General features: G+C 55.4%; 1 protein-coding gene and 1 long non-coding RNA gene across 2 annotated transcripts; one reads left to right on the forward strand and one right to left on the reverse strand.

Annotated features, from left to right (window-relative positions):
* Positions 1-1,151: 1,151 nt before the first annotated feature.
* LZTS3 (leucine zipper tumor suppressor family member 3) lies at positions 1,152-14,747 on the reverse strand. The gene is given in 8 exon segments (XM_051966362.1): positions 1,152-3,369; positions 3,911-4,330; positions 4,333-4,818; positions 5,409-5,891; positions 10,224-10,269; positions 10,679-10,768; positions 11,656-11,693; positions 14,599-14,747. Coding segments are annotated over 4 exon segments (2,190 nt in total). The 5' UTR covers positions 5,874-5,891; positions 10,224-10,269; positions 10,679-10,768; positions 11,656-11,693; positions 14,599-14,747; the 3' UTR covers positions 1,152-2,550.
* A 230-nt stretch (positions 14,748-14,977) lies between these two features.
* On the forward strand, positions 14,978-19,063 carry LOC127541206 (uncharacterized). Its single transcript, XR_007948407.1, has 2 exons — positions 14,978-15,315; positions 18,315-19,063. It is a non-coding gene; the product is annotated as an uncharacterized LOC127541206 (long non-coding RNA).
* Positions 19,064-20,066: the final 1,003 nt, after the last annotated feature.

Genomic DNA, 20,066 nt, shown 5'->3' on the forward strand with positions numbered 1-20,066 from the left:
AAGTCAGAGATTTATTTCTCCAAAGCAGACAAGGCCAAACAGCGTGGGTAACTAATTGGCCATTAGAGTCAGGGTAAAGAGCAGAAACTGAACTGTGCCTTGAAGGAAATCTCTTTCATAAATAATATAGGGGTCGGGGAGTTCATTCCAGTATGGGAAGCAGTAGGGAGACGCGGTGTGTGAGTGTGGTATGTGTGTTTAAAACCAAAGAGAGAGAAATGGCTTAACGGGGAGAAAGAACACTCTTCCTGGCTGGAACAAAGACTACCTCCAGGGAATGAAGCAAAGGTAGTCTTAATATCAAGGGCACCAAACCTGGCTTTGGACACCAGGGTCGGGAGTGTGTAATTGATTCAGTAGGCAAGGGGAAGTCCCTGGAGACTTTTGAGTTGAGTGTGAGATCCCCATTAACAGAGCATTAATAGAGCATTTGGGAAGGTGTGAAATGGGATCTGGTGGACCTAGGGCTCATAGGAGGTCAGCCTGAGAAGCATCAAAATTTCTAGCTTTTTACTTTCTTGGTAGTATATTTTGAGTATTTTCCCTCTAGAAGAAAACAAGTCGCACATCCTTTCCAAAAAAAAAAAAAAAAAAAAAAATCCCATCTCCTTTTGATGGAGAAAGTAGAGCCCTCATGAAGCCTAAGAATGAATAACATGAGGGGTTTTCTGCATAAGGAGGTGAGAGAGTAATTGACCCTCCACTCCAAGTTTGTTGAGTGAAAGTGATATATCTGCTCTATTTAACAGATAAGGGGATTGAAGCAACTCTCTCAGGATCTTAGAGGATGGCAACACTGAGGGAACATGGAATAAAGGTTTGGTGGGTTACAGTGCCGAGTCCAAACAGAAGCCTGAGCCCACCCTTCCAGCCTGGGACCTTCCACCAATACCCACGTTGGGCTGAGCTGCTGCCCCCAAACTGAATGGACCCCAGACCAAGGCTGGGCTTCCATCTGAGCTTGTAAGACCCAGAACAACGCTCAGCAATGGCTTCCTTGAGGAGAGGCCCTCGGCTTCAGGACCCACTGGTCCTAGCAGTCTGACACCATGCTCTGTCAAGGCCAGCCGAGTCCTGGCCCTCGAACCTCACTTGCCCTCCTTGACAATCCAGCACGCCCCCAATAAAAGACAGAGACCAGGGAAGGCCCCTTTAGAGGGGTTGGCCTTTCTCTTTATTTCTTGGTGAAAACCCCCAAAGTCCTGCACAGTTGGATAAACAGACAAGGGTCGAGTTCCTTTCAGAACTGCTTCCTCTCAATAGCTGAGGGCACTCCTACCTTATAGACTAGGCAGCCTCCCTCTGTCCCTCACCCCAGGCCACCCGCTTGTGTTCCTCAGCTCTCTTCCCAGGGGGCTGGCCTGTTCATCTATACCCTCGAGGGTCAGGCTGGCCGGCTCGCTCCTGGGGCGTCTCAGGGGACTAAAGGATTTGTTTTGAAGTTTGGTTGTTCAAGAACAGTCCTAGTTGGGTTGGGGCAATCAGGGCTTGGAGTTATGGGGGCCCATTGATTGGGGGGGAGGGCACAAGATTTACAAGCTCCCCCCAGGTCAGCTCTGGGATGGGGGGAGATGACCATGCTGAACCTCCCTGTTATTGCTGGTGAATCCCAAGAAGGCCCCCACCTCTAGCCCCATCACAGTTAGGCCTGGTATCAGTTCCCTAGGATAACGGGAACCCTAAAGGTGTGTTCCTCAGAAATGGTCAGAGATCAAGCTTTTTGCCCCAGGGGTGGGGGTGGGGAGGTGATTAGGCTGGGGGCAGTGGTTGGCCATGGAGGTTAGGAGGGGAGGAGGGAGATACAGGGCAGGGACAGAGTGACTGAGCGGGGAGGGGGTGGAATAGGTGTAGACAAGCCAGGACCCAGGAAGAGACACTCCACTCCCACCTTAATCCACACCGGGACTCCCAGGCTTTCAGCTGCCAACCCTGCCTCCCGCAGCTCAGCTAGGACCCCAACCCTTAACTGCCCTGGAGAACAAAGTGCTGGAGGGTGCTCGGCTCTACCGAAGGGTGGGGGGGGAGGGCCCTAGGGTCTTTGGTCGTGCCGAGAGGATACCCCCAATTAGAAAGTGCATGGAGGAGATGGGGCCTGGGGACTCGGCAAGGACTGGGATAGGGAAATGCAGGGGAGACACTGGCCCAGGACTTGCTCAAAGTGTGCTTTGGGATCACCGGCGGTCAGGGCTCACCCGCTTCTCCAAGTCCACTCCCACGGCAACCTACATGACTAGGTCCCTCAACCCTCATCCCACCAGGGATCCTGAGCAGGCTAGCTTCCTCTTCCTCTTCCTCCTCCTCCTCCAGGCAGGAGCCCGGGATGGGAAGCCTAGAGTTGGGGAATGGAAAATCTTGGGGCTGCCACCGTGTGGGCGTGGGTGGGGGGTACGGTCACCGGAGCTTCGTGAACCTCTTTGGTCTGGGGACTCTGGGGAAGGGGGCTAGGGACCTCGATTAAGGACCAAAGGCCACCATAGGTCACTGGGGGAAGGGCCTTGTCCAGACTAGAAAAGACCGCCCACGGAGCTGTCCTGCAGGGGCCGGCCGGGGTCAGATTTCAGTGGACTCGATGCGCTCCAGGCGGGATGGGGTCCAGGCCTTCTTCTCTTCCGCCGGGCCTCCGTGGGCCGCGGGCACGGGGCCGGGCAGAGGCATGGGCGCGGGCAGGGAGGCGCCCGCGGCCCCCAGCTCCCCGAGGCGCCGGGCCAGCTCCTGGTTGCGCTGGTACATCTCCACGTAGTTGAGCTGCAGCTGCTTCTGGTACTCGATAACCTTCTCCTTCTCCTCCAGCCACACGCGCCGCTCCTCCGCGAAGCCCGCGCCCTGCCGCTCCCGGGCGCGCCGCTCAGCCGCCAGCTCCGCCTGCAGCCGGCCCACCTCCCGCCGCAGGGCCCGGGCGCCGGCCGTGTCCGCCGGGTCTCCCTCCGCGTCCTGGGGGGCCCCCGAAGACGACGACGACGAGGAGGAGGCCGCCGCCTGTCGGCGCATTTTGGCCTCGTCGCTCTCGCAGAGGTCAGCGGCCTCCCCGGAGGCGGCCGCCGTCCCATCGGCGGCGGGGGCGGCGGGGGCGGCGGGGGCGGCGGGGGCCTCTCCGGTCCGAGACTCGCTGGGGCCCAGGCGGTCCCGCGGCCGCAACCCCGGGCCCAGCTCCGCCTCCCCCTCCCGCAACTGCAATTCTAGGCTGGGCTGCTTGGCGCCCAGCGAGTCCCGCAGGGTCAGCAGCTGCTCCTCCTTCTGGCGCAAGGAGGCCCGGCCCTCGCGCAGCTGCGAGCGCAGCCCCACGATCTCGCTCAGCTTCTGGCTCACGTCCGCCTGGGACTCCTTCAGCTGCTGCTTCAGGAGCGAAATCTCACCCGCCTTCTGGCAGACCTGGGGGGCGGAGTGGGATGACCCCTACATCATGGCCCGCACAGCGCCCCCGAGTCCGCCAGCAGGGACCCCCTCCGCAGCCTCCAAACTTCCCCAAACCACTCCGGCGCGCACAGAGGATCCCAACTCCTCCGCAGATCACTCCTGCACACACGCACGCACACGCTCACACTCACAGGGGACCCCAACCCCTCCACAGCTTCCAGCAGCCCCCACCCCCTCGGCAGCCTCCAAACTCTTCCCAGATCGCTCCCGCACACAGGCGCGCAGCACGCGCACTCACACAAGACCCGCAGCCCCCAACCACTCCTGTGCGCGCGCGCACGCGCACACACGCACACGCACACACGCACACGCACTTCCAGGATCCCAAGCCCTCCGCAGCCTCCAAACTCAGCCCAAACTCACTCCTCCGTACGCCCACAGCGCGACCGCCCCCACCCCCCGCGATCCCCGAGGTCTCTAGGGAAAAGCCAGGGCTGCGCGGGTGCCCGTGGGGGGAGTCACCGGCCAGGCTCTCGGCCGCGCGCTGCTCTCTCACCTCCCACTTGGTCTCCTCCATACGGGGCAGAAAGTCCGCCTGCTCCTTCTGGCAGGCGGCCACCTTCTCCTGGAGCTCGTCTCGCTGCCTGGCGAGCCTGGCCGCGTCCTCCTGCAGCTGCTTCTTGTCCTGCTGGAGCCGCAGCACCTGCATTTGCAGGCCCTGCTGGGCGCGCTGGGCCCGGCGGGTCACCTGCTGCAGCTTCCCCGCGCAGTTCTGCCTCAGCTCCTCCATCTCCCGCTCCCACACTTTCTGCCGCTCCTCAAACACCTGGGCAATGGCCGCCTCGCTCTGCTCCAGGCTTCTGCGGAGCCCCGCCACCTCCTGCTCCTTTTCCCACAGGCGCTCCTCCAGCTCGTGGATCACTGCATCCGGTGAAGGGGGAGAGGCCGGGAAAGAGCCCAGGCCGCCCCCACCCCTCCCACGCCACTGTTGCTACCGGTCTCCCCAGACCCCAAGGGGTTCAGCCTCCCAAAGGAGGGTGTGCTCTTGCTGGAAGCCCTCCCACTGTCTGAGGAGGAAAGGTCGTGGTAGCCGGGGCCCCCGCTGTTGGGGCCACCCCCGCCCCCATAGCTGGCTGTGCCAATCCGGTTGATGTGACTGGTGGAGGCGCTCAGGGGTGCCAGGTGCTGGCTGTAGCCCGAGCTGTAGGTAGGCAGACTGGTCAGTGAGTTTCGGCCCGAGTCCGAGAGTCCTCCGCCCCCACTGCTGCTTCCACCCCCCCCACTGTTGCTGCCTGCCGGGGTCATAGTCCGGGCCTTCTCCAGCCCCCCACCCTTCAGGCCCCCGGGGCCTTTGCGCCCGTCCGAGGCCCCGTTGCTCTGGGGCGGACACAGGTTTTGCATCGAGTGGAAGTTCTTGGGCACCACGGGCTTGAAGGCGGACGGTCTCACCAGGGGCTCTGTGCACTGGAAGAGGAGACACAGCCTCAGCAGGGGCCTCCACCTTGGGGGGGAGGGGGAGACAGCGATCAGGGAGGAGGATTTCACATGCACTGGGGAGGGAAGGGCCCTCTGCTCACTGCCGGGAGCCCGGGGTGCAGGAGGAGAGTGCACCTGCTGCTGCTGAGACCCGGAGAAAAACAGGGCCGGGGCTTCACGCTGGGGTCCCTTGCTCTTCAAATACCAGGGGAGGCAGCGGACTTCTGTACCTCCTACCCAGGGGAGGTGGGCCCTCCACCCACAAGTGTCCCCCCCCTACCCAGGGGAGGTGGGCCTCAGGGGGTGGGCCCTCCAACCACAAGTCTCCCCCCCTACCCAGGGGAGGTGGGCCCTCCACCCACAAGTGTCCCCCCCCTACCCAGGGGAGGTGGGCCCTCCAACCACAAGTCTCCCCCCCTACCCAGGGGAGGGGCCCTCCACCCACAAGTCTCCCCACTCAGGCCCCTCCAGAGCTCCCCACACTGCCAGCTCAAGGACAGGAGGGACCCCCAAGCTGAGAGTCCCTCCCTGGGGGGAGGCAGGGGCAGGGAAAGAGCACAGGCCTTCACAAGGCTAACCTGGTCCAGCTTGCCGGAGGTGGGCAGGATCTTCGGTGGGTGACCGGGCTCCCGGTACTGAGGGGGGGCCTTGTCACTGCTGTTGTTGACCATGTTGCCACAGACATCCGTCCGGTCTCCACCGCCACTGGCCCCGGCCCGCAGATCCCCATTGAGGTACAGGGAGTTGGCCAGGGCTTTGTCTTCGGAGGGGTATCTGGCTGGAAGGTCCCCACTGCCAGACCCTGGCCCGCCGCCCCTCGGCCCAGGGTAGCCCCCTCGGCCACCCCCGCCCGAGCCCCCGCCTGTCCGTGTGCCCACGCTCTTCATGGCAAACTCCTGGGCGTGGGCCACACCGCTGCCCACACTGCCCATGGCCACGAGGCGGGGGGCTGTGGGGCGGGGCTCGGGGGGCCGAGGGGCAAAGGCCAGGAGGGGGTCGCGGCCAGGGTCAGCGCACACGGACAAGGTTTCCAGTTTCGCCATGGCTGAGTGAGTGGTGCACTGCAGACAAGGGAGCTGGTCAGCCAGGGGACACTTCCCTCTGCTCCCAGCCTCCACAGCCCCAGAAGGTCCTTCCTTCCTTCAACTAACATCTATTAAATGTCTGCTGGATGTGGGAAAGGCTGCAGAGCACAGAGGAGAGAGAGCTGCCCGAGTCCCTCTTCTGACACACATTAGCTGGGAGACCGGGAGTGAATCCCTTCCTCTCTCGCTGCCCTGTCCCAGCCGGCATCGGCACACGGGCTCCCCGAGGTCTGGGCCCTGCGTGTGGCGGTGCTGGTTACCGTGGGAGGCGCAGAGCGTGAGAGCTCCTGCCCTCAGAGAGCCGGGAGTAGGAGGGGATGAGACAACACGCAGATACCCCCCCCCCCCCTCCGGGGAAAAGGATGTCTTTGGCGAGTTTAAGAGGGCTGGATTTCAGGTCAGATTATCCTTATTTCTGGGCAATGGGGCAGAGTGGTCTGCCATAGTTACACATTTAGAGCCAGAAGCCCTGGGCTTGAATGACAGTCCTTGCTCCCTGTGATCCTGAGTCCCTGTCTTCTCTCAACCTCAGTTTCCAAATCTGTAAAATGACTAGAGAACTTTTAAATCCCAAATCTAAAAAGCCTAGATGCTATTAGAATTGCTGGTATATGCTGCCTCCTATGGGCAAAGTGGAGCAGTTGACTGTAATATGACCAAGGAGCTGGTGATTATTTATTTAACCATAGGGTGAATAGGGGTATTTTGGTTCCCAGTTCTAAATTAGCTGTGGATCCTGGCTTCCAAAGGGGGTGCTAGGAGGGAACGAGCTGTAGGGAGGGAGGAAGAAGCAAGAGAGCAAGCTAGTCCTGGAACTCCTGAGCTACAGAAGAAATTAGGAGGTTCGGGGGCTAACCAAGTATCCTGGGAAAAAAGCACAGGACCGGGTTCTGACACCTGTAAGACATTTCCTCTCACACTCTCAATTTCCTCATCTGCAAAACAGGAATAACAAGCTACATCCATAAAACATCGCTGGGAGGGCCCAAAAAAGAAAGTCCTATTTATTTGCCCTTATTTACTGGGGGTGGGGGGAGCAATAGGGAAGGCTTCCTGGAGGAGCTGGCTTAAGCAGGAGAGGACAGAAAGTAATCCAGCTGAACTGGATCATATGGAAGATGTAGGATGGCTAAGGAAGGATGGAATGGAGGTAAAAAAGAAAAGAGGGCAGAAATGTAGCTTCATAGCAGGTTATAGGTTTTGAAGAGCAGGTAAAAAATCTGAATTTTCCTCATTGGCCAGAGGGGCGACATGACCCATTTGTGAAATGGGAGTTGATCTACGTGGGGGCAACAGTGGCCACAGCTTCTCTGGCTTCCTCGGCCTTCCTGGGTCGTGGAGATGACGCCAAACTTGGCTAAGAGACTGACTGTCCCTCTCGGGACTCTTTCCTTAAAAGGATTCCCAGGTTGGTAGGGTCTGTGGGTCTGCGGCCTGAAGAGAGAGCACGTGACAGTGGGTGGATCTAAGGAAGCCTCGGCTGGGAGTCCCGGCTGCAGGACCCTGAGTGAGAGCTGTCCACCTCCCGAGGAGGCAGGGTCATTTTTTCATGTTGGGGCTGATGACCCTCCAGGTCTCGCTAACTCCTCACCAATATGGCCCTGAGAGCCTTTGAGGAGGCCATTCCCAAAGTGTATTGTGGGGAGTGATAAGGAATGGAAGAGGAGAGGGTGGGACTCAGTAACGGACTCCATAGGAGAGCCTCGGGGAGCTTCCCCCAAACCGGACGGGGAAATGGGTGAGAGAGGGCACCGGCATTTCTCTTTCTCCTCATTTTAAAGTTCCAGCTAAAATCCCGCCTTCTGCCACAAACCCCTCCTGATCCCCTCCGGATCACCTGCCATTCCTCTTGCAAACTGTCTGTCTTATTTGCTCAGAGCTCCTTGAAACCTTTTACCTTTCTGAGTATGGCTGGCTGACTTGCCATGACTGACAAGATTAAAGCCAGAAGAAGAAGGGGGAGGGGGATTGGGACTAAGAGGTCAAGGTCGGAGGCAGAATAGCAATAATCCATCTATACAGAGCTGTGCTTTCTTTACAACCACCCTACAAGGGCATGTCTTCTATATTCCTGTTTTACAGATGAGGAAACTGAGTCTCAAAGGGATGGTCCATTGCACTGCCCAGGATCTTACAGCCGGAATTCAACTATGAACTCATGAATGTTGGCTACAGGTCCAGCACCTTTCAAGCCTCCATGGGGAGCATCCTGTGTAGAGGGGACAACGAAAGGCTGGAGAGTGCCAAAGGAGAGCAAAGAGAAAACAGGGCTCTCTGGTCCTCTGGTCTCAGCCACTGGGCCTCCAGCAACCCTGACCTTGAACGAGCCTCTTCCCCTCCTCTGAGCTGAGCCTGAACTTGGATCTCTAAGCTTGCGCATGACCCAGACGCCCAACCTGCAGCAGACCGGAGGAGCCCGCGGGGCAGGGCACTCTGACATTAGCCCGACACAAAAGGCTCACTCACCAGCCACCCTAACACAGCCTGCAGGGGAAGGGGGGAGGAGGGGGAAGAAGGGACATTCTTAACCCTCCTCCATTTATCATTAACCTGCCCACCTGGCTCAGATCCCCCTGCCAACCCCTACCCTGGAATGAGGAAGTGGGGGAGGAGCGGGTGTTTGTGCCCTCACTCCTGGGCACCTCTACAGGTGTGTGCCCTAGCTGGGGAGGAGGGGGAAGCAGGCACAAGGGAGGAACCACTGAAGGCTCAGGCTTTCACTACACTCCCCCCTCTGCCCCCAAGCAGCTCAATCTGGAAAGGAGCTAGAAAGACACCCAGATATGCCCTGATCCTGTTCGCCAGGAGCCCCCTGGCCTGAGGGTGACTCACCCAGAGGGCTGGGGGCTGGTGCTGCTGCCATTCTCAGCTGGCTGGGCCCCTTGCCCCACCCCTCAGGTTCCTACCTCCCACAGGCTAAAGGACGGGTCAGGTTCTTAACCCTGTCCTAGCTGCAGCCCTCCCTGCGGTGTGTGAGTGACTGGGGGTCAGATGGAAAGGAGGGGCCCATAGTACAGACAGGGGTCGAGGCAGGAGGGCTTCCCCAAGCTTAGGAAGTGAAGGGGGGGTTTCTGGGGTAGGAACAAGGCCTGAGAAATTAATCTGAACCTGCAGGCTCCTAGTTTTGTACCTGGAGCACCCAGTGCCCCAGAATTCCCTTCTGGAGGAGTGCATCTGCCCCAGGGCTCTTAAAGGAGCAGTCTCCCAGCCAGAGGACTGTCCCCAGAGAGGGAAGCAGCCAGCCTCGCCCTCCAAGAAGGAAGGCAACTCCTTAGGGCCAGATGTTCCAGAGAAGGTGGGGTTGTACCCCTCACACGTGCACCTGTGCTCACATGCACACACACATGCCCACGTGAGCTCCCTCCAAAGCTAGCTAGGAAGTCCTCCCCTCTGGGGAGTGCTCTTCTAACTCCCAGCTGTTTCCTGTAAATACAGACTCCCGTGTTAGAGTCTTCTCCTATACCTGTACGCCCTTCCTCAGCACGCTCGATCCCAGGCAGGTGTCTGCGTGTGGAGAGGGTGTCTCATGTTACTTCTCGGGGGCTGGGCCCTGGTGGGGGGTAGGAATGGGCCCTGTTTCTTTGTGCCCAAACAGCTGAAACAGGTGTCTAATTACCCTACTGCGCTCCAAATGAGGGGCCCCAACAGAGCCAGCTCAATAGGACTTATCCGGGAGAAAGACTGGGGCAAGGATGGATTCCTTCCTGGGACACTGGCACAGAGGAGCCCCAGCCTTTCACCTTCCTGATTCTCAGTACCTGGAACTTCTTCACCCCTTCCTCCTTCCCAATAGCACTCCAATTCTATTACAGGTAGTAAAATCCATCCTTTAATGCAAATGGCTAATTTAGTCCAGAGGGTCTTCATCTCATAGAATCAAGAATATAAGGGACCATCCATTTCAGGGACTCAACATTTTTTTTTAGCACTCTAGTGAAGTCTACATATATTTACCCCTTCCTCCTTCCCAATAGGGCTCAGTTCTATTACAGTTAGTAGAACCTATCTACTAATCTAGGTGGCTAACATAGTCCAAAGGGTCCTCATCTCTTCTCAGAATCAAGAATGTAAAGGACCTTAAAGACCATCTATTTCAGGGGTTCTTAATATTTTTTTTTTCAAACATGGATCCTTGTTTAGTGACACCTACTGATATCTTCTGAGAATGATGTTTTTAAATTCACTAACATATATAAGATGACAAAATATACAGGATTATAAAGGAAACAAACTGAAATACAATTATCAAATTAAAAAAAAAAAACAAACCAAGTTCACATATGCCCAAAGGGCTATAAAACTGCATACCTTTTGATCCTGCAATGGCTCTACTGGGCCTGTATCCCAAAGAGATCTTAAAAAAAGGAAAAGGACTCACATGTGCAAAAATGTTTGTAGCAGCCCGGTTTTTAGTGACATGGAACTGGAAAGTGAGTGGAGGCCCATCAGCTGGGGAATGGCTGAATAAGTTATGATATACAAATGTAATGGAATATTCTTGTTCTATAAAAAATGATGGGCAGGCTGATTTCAGAAAGGTCTGGAAAAACTAGCATGAACTGATGCCAAGTGAAGTGAGCAGAACCAAGAGAACATTGTATACAGCAAAGGAAGATTATGTGATGGTCAACTCTGAGGGACTTGGCTCTTTTCAACAATGAGGTGATTCAAGGCAATTCCAATAGATTTGGGATGGAAAGAGCCATCCACATCCAGAGAGAGAACTATGGAGATTGAATGTGGATCAAAGCATAGATTTTCACCTTTGTCGTTGTTGTTGTTGTTGTTGTTGTTGTTTGTCTGCTTATTTTTTCTTTCTCGTAATTTTTTTTCCTCTTTGGAGCTGATTTTTCCTATGCAGCATGATGAATATGTAAATATATTCAGAAGAATTACATATGTTTAACCTATATTGGATAGCTCGCTGTCTTGAAGAAGGAGGGAGGGAGAAAAATTTGGAACAGAAGCTTTTGCAAAGGTGAATGTTGAAAACTATCTTTACATGCATTTGGAAATATAAAAAGCTATTAAAAAAAAAAAGTCCAGAGACCCCAGGTTAAGAGTCCTAGGGTTCTGCTCATCATTCTGGCCTGCTGAGATCTCTTTGAATCCTGACTATGTTGTCTAACAAGTTGGCTACCCCTCCCAGCTTTGTGGCAGGTATGCCAGCTATGATTTCATTGTCCAAATAACTGATAAAAAAAAATCCTCAGGGCCTCCACTAGAGCGCTTTCTCAGATCTAACCCCGATCCCTAGCCTCGCCCGCCACAGATTGCTCCTCTGCTGACAGCCTTGTCAGACAGAATCAGGGGATTGGATCATATTTCTAAGGTCCTTTCCAGGATTTCTGAAATCTGGGGTGAGGGTGCAGAATCAAAAGGATGCCGCAGTCCTCCAGGCCCCTCTTGCTAAAGGGGCCTTTACTCATGGGACTAGTTTTCAGCTTGTGGTCAACCTTGGCCCCAAGATTCCTTTCTGCCCCGCTCCTGATTTCCATTCCAGTTTGCCCACTTCCAGGCTCCTTAGCCCTCCCACCCATCCCCAAACAATCTGACACAGGATAAGATTTATCTTCCTCCCAGAACACTCCCAGCATACAAATCTTCAATGGTTCCCTATTGACCCAAGAGACAAATCCTTCATCTGATATGCAAGAGGCTACCTCATGTGATTTCCCTTCCCAGCCTTATCATGGAAAGAGGACTGAATGGGATTTGGGGACCTGGCTCTGCTACTTACTAAGTATGGGACCAAGTCCAGGCAGGAATCTCTTCAATCTGTTTAAAAAAGCAAAAATGAGGAGATTGGGGCAGGTGCTTTCTAAGGTCCCTTCCCAGGCCAGATCCCAGGATCTTTCCCGCTGCCCTGGGTCCGTGTCCTCCACACTTAATGTCACTGCTGAGGGCAGGAGCCCGAGCCCATCATCTCTTTTCTCTCTCCTCCCCCAGTACTCGGCAGGCAGTGGGTCCTGCCTTAACGCTCTGCCTAACTCCATCTGTGGCATGTCAGCATCAGGGTATTTAGCAATCACTTTTTACAGACGAGGAGACTGAGCTTGGAGCTCCCCGGGCCTCCAGCTGATCGCTGCCTTCTGCGGCCCGGCCCCTCTCGCCTACTTCCGAACTCCCACAGGCCACGAGCTGCCCAGGCTGGGTGAGCTTCCTGAGCAGCAGGGCCCGAGCTCGCCCCTTCTCATTCTTGTACCAAGCTCCTGGACTGTGTTAGTCACCGGCGAGGTAAAGATAGAAAGGGAAAAACTCCTCCTCCCGGGTCCCCTGCGCTCAGGAAGGAGCCGGGCAGCCAGCGGGACTGGGAGGCAGCTGCGCGATCCAGTGGAGTGCCTCACTAGTCACTAGGTCATTGCTCTTAGCTGGGACCTCAGTGGGACCAGGAAGGGATGCAGCCCTCCGGCAGCCTGACAAAGCTCTGTCCCTTTTCGGGCATCAGTTTCCCCGGGCTCCCACGAGCAGGGCTAGTCTGGCTGACCTCTGCAGTCCCTTGCGGCTTAGAGGGGCCATGTGACTGTAACATCTGCTCCTCTCAGATACCAGAGATGGCTCTTAGGGCCCTGGTGCATTCATTACCTAGTCCATCAGCCCCAGGCCCTGGGCAGCCAGCGGAGTTAGAGCAAGGAAGCCCACCCCGACTCTGTCTCTCCCTCAGCCTTCCTTTCAATTCCCCTTCAGACCCCCAGAATAACCTTTCTCACACACAGAACTAGTCACAACAAACCTAGCAGATGGTTGTGGTCCCACGGATCAGAAACTTAAAATTGGAAGGGCCCTTAGAAGTCTCTAGTCAATCCCCCCCATTTCATAAGAGGAGAAACTGAGGCCCAGAGGTGTTCCTGATCACAAAAGATGCGGCAGAGTCAAAATTTGAAACTAGGTCCTCTGAATCTCAATGCAGTCCTCTTTCCCCCTGTACCTCGATCATTCACTCATTCTCCCTCTCTCCCTCTGTCTTCCTCTTCTCTCTCTCTCTCTCTGTCTCTCTCTCTCTCTCTCTCTCTCTCTCTCTTCCTCTCTGTTTCTCTCTCTCTCTCTCTCTCTCTCTCTGTCTCTGTCTCTGTCTCTGTCTCTGTCTCTCTCTCTCTCTGTCTCTGTCTCTCTGTCTCTCTCTGTCTCTCTGTCTCTCTCTGTCTCTCTCTCTGTCTCTCTGTCTCTCTGTCTCTCTCTCTCTCTCTCTGTCTCTGTCTCTCTGTCTCTCTCTGTCTCTCTGTCTCTCTCTCTCTGTCTCTCTGTCTCTCTCTCTCTCTCTCTCTCTCTCTCTCTCTCTCTCTCTCTCTCTCACACACACACACACACACACACACACAGTCATTCAGTGGTCGCTCCCTGTTGCCTAGCCTGTAAAGTTAGCACGCCTGCATCTAGAGTGGCCAGGACCTCCACAATCTGGTGGTCCCTCCCCCGCCTCCCCAGCCTCACTCCGTACTTTTCCCCATGTTCTCCACCCACACCAGCCTCTGCTCTGCCCCTCGGCCCCTCTCGGTCTCCCTGGGACCGCTCCCTGGGGGCTTTGCTCCCCGTACTGGAACTCCTAGCTGCTTGCTACCCTTAGAAGTGCATCTCCTCGCCAAGCCTTCCCCGTGCTCCCCATCCCTCTCCCTCTCAGACTCCCTGACTGGGTAAGCCAGGAGAAGTACCATTCCCCTCCTCAGCCAGCAAGCTCCTCGGGGGCAGAGGTCCTTTGCCATCGACCCCGTGCATCTCCCGCGGCTTACCACAGGCCTGGGGACACGTCCTGCACTTCACAGACGCTTGCTGAAGGAACACGGGCAGCAGTAGCTGCTCCACGACCAACTCCCCGCCCCAATCCTGGGTCCCAAAGCTCCAGGCCAGGAGAGGGAAGCCAGGACATGAATGCTTAAAAGATGGCCAAAATGACCACTCAGGTTAGCCTGAGGAGGAGTCAAAGAACAATAAAAAACAGGTCAAGGAAATCTGGGGAAGCTTCTGGGAGGATGGGCTTGGGAGGACGATCTGGGGGGAGCACAAGGGGACTGTCCAAGAAACCCAGTGACACTGGTCTTAATCCTTACCTGGTTGCTGCTGATAGTTGGGACAGGATGAAAGGGAAGCTCGGGATTTTGTCAAATCTGGCCTAAAGTGCAGTGATGGGCTAGGACTTCTAAGTCCTATCTTGGTGCTGCTCTCCTTCCCTGCCCCCCTCCCCAAATCTGGCAGCATCTGGCTGGACGCCCGAGGGTTTAGAGGGCACTCTCTCTCCCACGTGACCAGGGAATGGGTGACCCAGGTGTGCGGTTCTATTGCCGGTCTATCTCCCACCCCAACCCCCGACTGTGGGGCGACCTCGGGCTGGGGATGAAGAGGACATATGGACCCCAGGACCCAGGTGTCCGAGGTAGAAAGGGGAAGGGAGAAAGACGGGGGATCCCGCCTCAGGGGGTCCCCCGGCGCCGTCCCCAGACGCAGAGGGGACCCACGGAGCCCCTGCACCCCCTACCCTAACTGGGGTGACAGTGACGTCATCCCGGCCGCGCCCCTCCGCGCGTGACGTCATCGCCCGCCCCACTCCCCACCGAGACCCCGTCCCCACGCCAGGGCACGCGTGGGGGCAGTGCCCTCGCCCCTCGCCAGGAGTGGGCACCACGGCACGGAGGGCCAGAGGGCCGAAGCCGTCCGCGGGCCCCCACCCCCCAACGCCGCGCTCACTCACTGTCTTTGCCCGCGGGGCCGGGGTCTCTGTGCCTTCGCGTCCCGCTGGCGCTGCAGCAGCCGAAGCCCGAGAGCTGGAGGGCGGGCGGGCGGGCGCTGGGCGCGGGGAGCGGCCCGCGGGCTCCGGAGCCCCCGCCCCTCCGCTCCCCGCTCGGCTCCGGCTCCGCTCCTGCGGCAAACGCCAGCCCCCCCAAAACCACGCCCCCTCTCACCCAGGCCACACCCCTCCGGGGCCTCCAATCGCGCGGTTGGGGGCGGGGCCGGGACGGGCCCCGCCCCCGCTAGTCCCGCGTCCTGCCCCCTCCTTAGCGAGCCGCAACCTGCGGTCCGTCCACCCCACCTCCTACCCAACCTAGACCTGACAGGGGGCATCTGCGAACCTCCGCGGACTCCCGGGCTTAGGCCCCTTCTGCCCGGCCTCCGTTTCTCCAGCTGTAAATCGAGGGGGATGGACTAAAATTCTCTCCACGGTCTCTTCCCGCTTACAGCCTCTGCTCCTCCCGGGCTGAGCTGTCCCTTGTCGGACGAGGTCGCGGCTCCCGCAGGGACCTCCGTCCTCCCCGAGTCAGAGCGCGAATGGAGGCCACCCGGGGCCCTCGCGAGCAGGACCTCTCTTCTGCGAGGACCAGAGGGGGAAATCACGAGAGGAACTTTCCCACCGACCCGGGTGACGCGGGAGCAGCAGCCGGGAGCAAGGCAGGGTTAGGGGACATCCAAGGTCAGAGGCCAGAGACCCCTTCTCTGCAGAGTGGGCCTGCCCCCAAATCCTCCTCCGTCTGGTCCCGGGCGACAAGAAGCCCGGGTCCCGAGGCGGACAAGAGAGACGTTAGGTCGCAGTCTCCCCCACCCTCCAGGCCAGTCGGCTATCTCCTTCCACGTCCCTCTACGGTCCGCCCGGCCCAGAGCTTCCACTTGCGCTCTCGGCCGAGATCCACGCAGACCTGAGGGGTGCAGACCACCGCCAGTGGGACTGGGACAGTCCCAGGAAGCATCATGCTGATTCCGAACCGACGCGGTGCCTCCTTCCCCATCCCCCCACCCCGACCCAGCTCGGGCCAGCCGGGAGGGCTTGGGGTGGGGACAAAGACCTAGCTTAGGGCTATCCCTCGCCCTCCACACTTTCTCCACACCGCTCCTAACCCCGCTTCTATTCCCAGGCAAAAAGCAGCCCTTGCCCTTCTCTATTCCCTGCAAGTTCCTCCAATTCGTCCACATTCGCTGCCCCACACCCTCCCTAAACCTTGGCAATCGGTTTTCAATCCTCCCCACCCATAAGAAACCATTTTCTCCAAGGTCACCAATCTTCCTTATCAAAGGGGACAAATCCAATGCTCCTCATCTTCTAGGACTTGCCTGCTTTTTACTCCGCTGACCCCTTTCTGGACACTTCCTGGGCTTCCCTTCCTTACAGATCTCTCCCGGTTCTCCCCTCTCTTTTCAAATCCTTTCCTAGAGTCAAAAAGAGTTTCTAGTCTTGGTGCTGTTACTTAAAAGCTGTGAGATCTTGGGACAAAAATCACTGCCCTTCGGAGCCTGTTTCCTGGGGATAAATGGGGGTTTTATTACTTGCACAGAGAGAAGTGAGAGGAGAGGACAGCTATGAAGACCTGGCCTGAGTTCGAGTTTTGCCTCTGACATTTAAGGGCCGTTGACCATGGGCAAGCCACTCATTCTTATTCTCCTCACTGCCCTCCCCCCCATTCCTCTAAGATCCTAAATAATAAGATGCACATCTGTACATATGGAGGGAGGTTTGTGCATTGAAGGGGTCACCCAAACCACTGAAATCGCTGTCCAGACCCCTTAGAACCACCCCCACCTCCCATCCCCATCCAATCATGACTTACCTCACTAGGTCCTTATATGGATCAACTAAGAAAATGCATGTGAAGCAACATATAAATGTCAACTAGACTCAGAGTTCCAAAAATCTCCATACAGCTTCATGCCCTAATATCTCAAAGCTGCACAAAGACTTTGGGGGCAGCCTTCTCACTTGCCTGTCAGCTTTTTGCCAGAACTCCCATACCGCGCTCTCCATTGAGCATCCAGTTGACCTGACTGTAGAGCAAACAAGGGTCTTTTGATGTGAATTTGAGTTTCTCCTGATTGAGTTTGCTCTGTCGCTCTCTGCATGGAATACTCCAGTCCACACATGCCAAACTAGGCCATCAAGACTATGCCGTCCTTCCCTCGGTCTCATAGAGCATTTCCTTCTCACTGGTCTCTTCTATCATTGTCTTCTCTGCCCCAGATGCTCATCTTAGTTCTGGCACTCCCCCACCCTCTTGCCAGTTACTTCACACCTAGATTTTTGCAAATCTCACAGATTTCAGCTGCTGGTCATCTCCCCTCCCCTAGTGCCCCATTCTGCATGAGGTCAGCCAAAGCCTCTACCTTCTCCATGAGGTGACCCTACCCCCCCTTTCCGATTTCTTCTCAGGCTCCCCAAATATGAACCTTTCCAATTTTAGCCAGTACATTGTTTGTGTACATCACTGCCGCCTTGTTGCCCTGCTTGGGTCTCAGCCAGCCCAGGAATATCTCATCTTCTCCAAAACCTGCCAGAGGTCCAAAATGCTCTGCCTTTGCCCAGAAGCTGGGCTGCCCATCCCCACCCCCACTCTTTGCACCCCAACCAGAGTCTTCAGCTCCGCCTCTGAACTACTTAATCCTGCTGGTTCCTGCCCAATGACTTCACCTGCTGCTGGGCCTTATGATACTGTTTCTTGCCTTGGGCTGGGGCTCTGACCCAGAACGGGACACTGCTCCTGAGTTACTAAGGCCCACACCCCCTTTAGGGCTCCCACAAGTTCCTGCTCTTGGCACCTTAGATTCAGAAGACTGGCTGATGTAGCTGAGTGCCAGCTTCTGCCTGCAGCATGAATCCCCAGACAGGTGATTGATTATCCAGACTTGGCTTGAAGACATCAGTGCTGGGGACCTTGCCCCAGTTCTGACAGCTTCGGCTGTGGGGAAACTACTGTTTGAAGCCAAAAGCCTCTTCCTTTCTATTTCCCCCCTGCTGCTCCTCCCGGCCCATGGGACAAACAAAATCTAAGCCCTCTCCCACGAGAGTAATTCAGATATACGGGGCCAGCACCGGTCTCAGATCACTTCTGACTATGGGCATCCTCCTTCTGGAAGTCCTGATGGGGTGTCAAACTCTAAACTCACCTCCCTTCCCCCCAAACCCACCAATTCCTCTGGCATCCCTTTTTCTTGAAGGATGGAATCCTTGAAGTCATTTCCTCCTTCAGAGCCAAGCTGACCTCCTCTGTCTCTTCTCTTCACTGACCCTCCCGCCACTGCTCTAATTTAAACCTTTGTTATCTGGAGACTGAACTGTAGTCACCTGCCGGCTGATATCCTCGCCCTCAGTCTCTCCCTTGTCCATTCCATCCTCCTCGGTTGCCCTCAGTATGTCTGATTCTGTGACTCTGTTTGGGGTTTTCTTGGCAGAGACACTGGCCCTTTGACACTTCTTTCTCCACGGAAGCTGAAGCAAACAGGGGGAAGTGACCTGCTCAGTGTCTGAGGCCCAGTGCTCTACACGCTGCACCATTCCAACCTTCAGGCAACTGCTAAAACAATCTTCAACAGGCCTATTTCACAGCCTTGCTCAAAAGCTTCCATAGCTCCCTACTGCTTAAAGCATAAAATGAAAACTCCTTACTCTGCTAATCTAACCTGCCCTTATATCCCTCTGTATTTCAGCCCGCTCTGCCTTGGGTTTGCATGGATCTCAGCAGTTTTCCAGTCTTGGCAGACATCCCCTTCCCTCCCCAGTGCATGCAACTTTCTCTCACCACCTCCTCCAAGGATGTCCTGATTGCTCCAAGTGAAAGGACCTCTCCCTCCTCCGGTTTTCCTTTGTATCTGTGCTGATGCATCTCTTGCACTCACATTTCCAGAGTCAACCTGATGATCTCATGTACATCTCATCTGAGTTCTCTCCTCCCAGCCTCACTCCCTAACCCAATTCGTCTGTAAGTGCCCTCAAAGGCAAGGGACAAGCTTCCTGTTTTTCTCTTCATTTCAATCGCTCCTCCTCCTGCCTGATTCCCTCAGGATAGGCAAAAGGCTGTGGAGGACTTCAGGGTTCGCTCCCGGCTCCGACCTTTAGACACCAAGTGACAAGGTCAAGCAGCTAACACGAGGCTCGGTTTCTTTACTCTATCTCCAAAGGATCTTTGCACAGAGAATGAAGCCACTGCCCCAGTAGCCTTCCAGGGTTGGGAAGGAAGGCTGCTGAGGAGCCATTCTCATTGTGGGAGTACTTTAAGACAGTGGGATCACTCAAACAGAAGGGGGGCACTCATTCCTTCCTAAAAATCTCTGCAGTCATACTGACTTTTGTATTAAACACGTAATATTATCTATGGGCTGTGTGCAATTTTATTTTCATTTTTTGGTTAAATATTTCCTAATTCAGTGGCTGAATAAATTATGGTATATGAAAATAATGGATTATTATTGTTCTAAAAAAAAATTAAGAGCAAGCAGATTTTAGAAAGGCCTGGAAAGATTTACATCAACTGATGCTGAGTGAAGCAAGCAGAACCAGGAGAACATTGTAAACAGCAAAAGCAAGATTGTGTGATGAGCAACTGTGATAAACTTGGTCCTTCTCAGCGGTTCAATGATCCAAGGCAATCCTAACAAACTTTGGATGGAAAATGCCATCCACATCCAGAGAGGGAACTCACTATTTTCAACTTTTTTTTGTTATTGTTTTTTTCTCAGTTTTCCCCTCTTGTTCTGTTTTTTTCCTCTCCCAACATAATTCATAGAAAAATATGGAAAAAAATTAATGTATGTATAACAAAAAAATTTTTTTTGCAAGTGAAGAAAATTTTTAAAAATAACTATTTCCCAATTAAACTTTCATCGGGTTCAGGTGGCACTTGGGAATCTATCCTGTAGGTCTGACCTTTGTTACCTTTGCTTTAGGGCAGGGGTCCTCAAATGTTTTAAATAGGGGGCTAGTTCACTGTCCCTCAGACTGTTGGATGGCTGGACTATAGTAAAAATAAAAACTTTGTTTTGTGGGCCTGTAAATAAAGAAACTTCATAGCCCTGGGTGAGGGGGATAATCGTCCTCAGCTGCCGCATCTGGCCCGTGGGCCGTAGTTTGAGGACCCCTGATTTAAAGTATACAAAGATCTTTCTTCAAAATCATCATGAGGTCAGCAATGCCGGGTGCTCTCTACTTTACAGAAAGAAAACTGAGGTTCCAAGAGATGGAATGCTACAGAAATTGGGGTGTCAAGTGCCCCCAGAAGGAGGAGTGCACAAAGTACAGAAGAGGCATGTGGGGGCTGTTTCCTCGCCACTCCCTTCCTGTCACAGGACCAATCCTGCTCGCCTCTCCCTGCCATTCTTCCAAATGGAAGAAGCCTGTCTGCTCCCACAAACCCACGCTCTTTGTCAATACAAGTGCTTGTCTCAGGCTCTCTGAGGCATTCT

Source organism: Antechinus flavipes, chromosome 6 (assembly GCF_016432865.1).
Source record: "Antechinus flavipes isolate AdamAnt ecotype Samford, QLD, Australia chromosome 6, AdamAnt_v2, whole genome shotgun sequence".
In the NCBI taxonomy this organism is placed as follows: domain Eukaryota; kingdom Metazoa; phylum Chordata; class Mammalia; order Dasyuromorphia; family Dasyuridae; genus Antechinus; species Antechinus flavipes.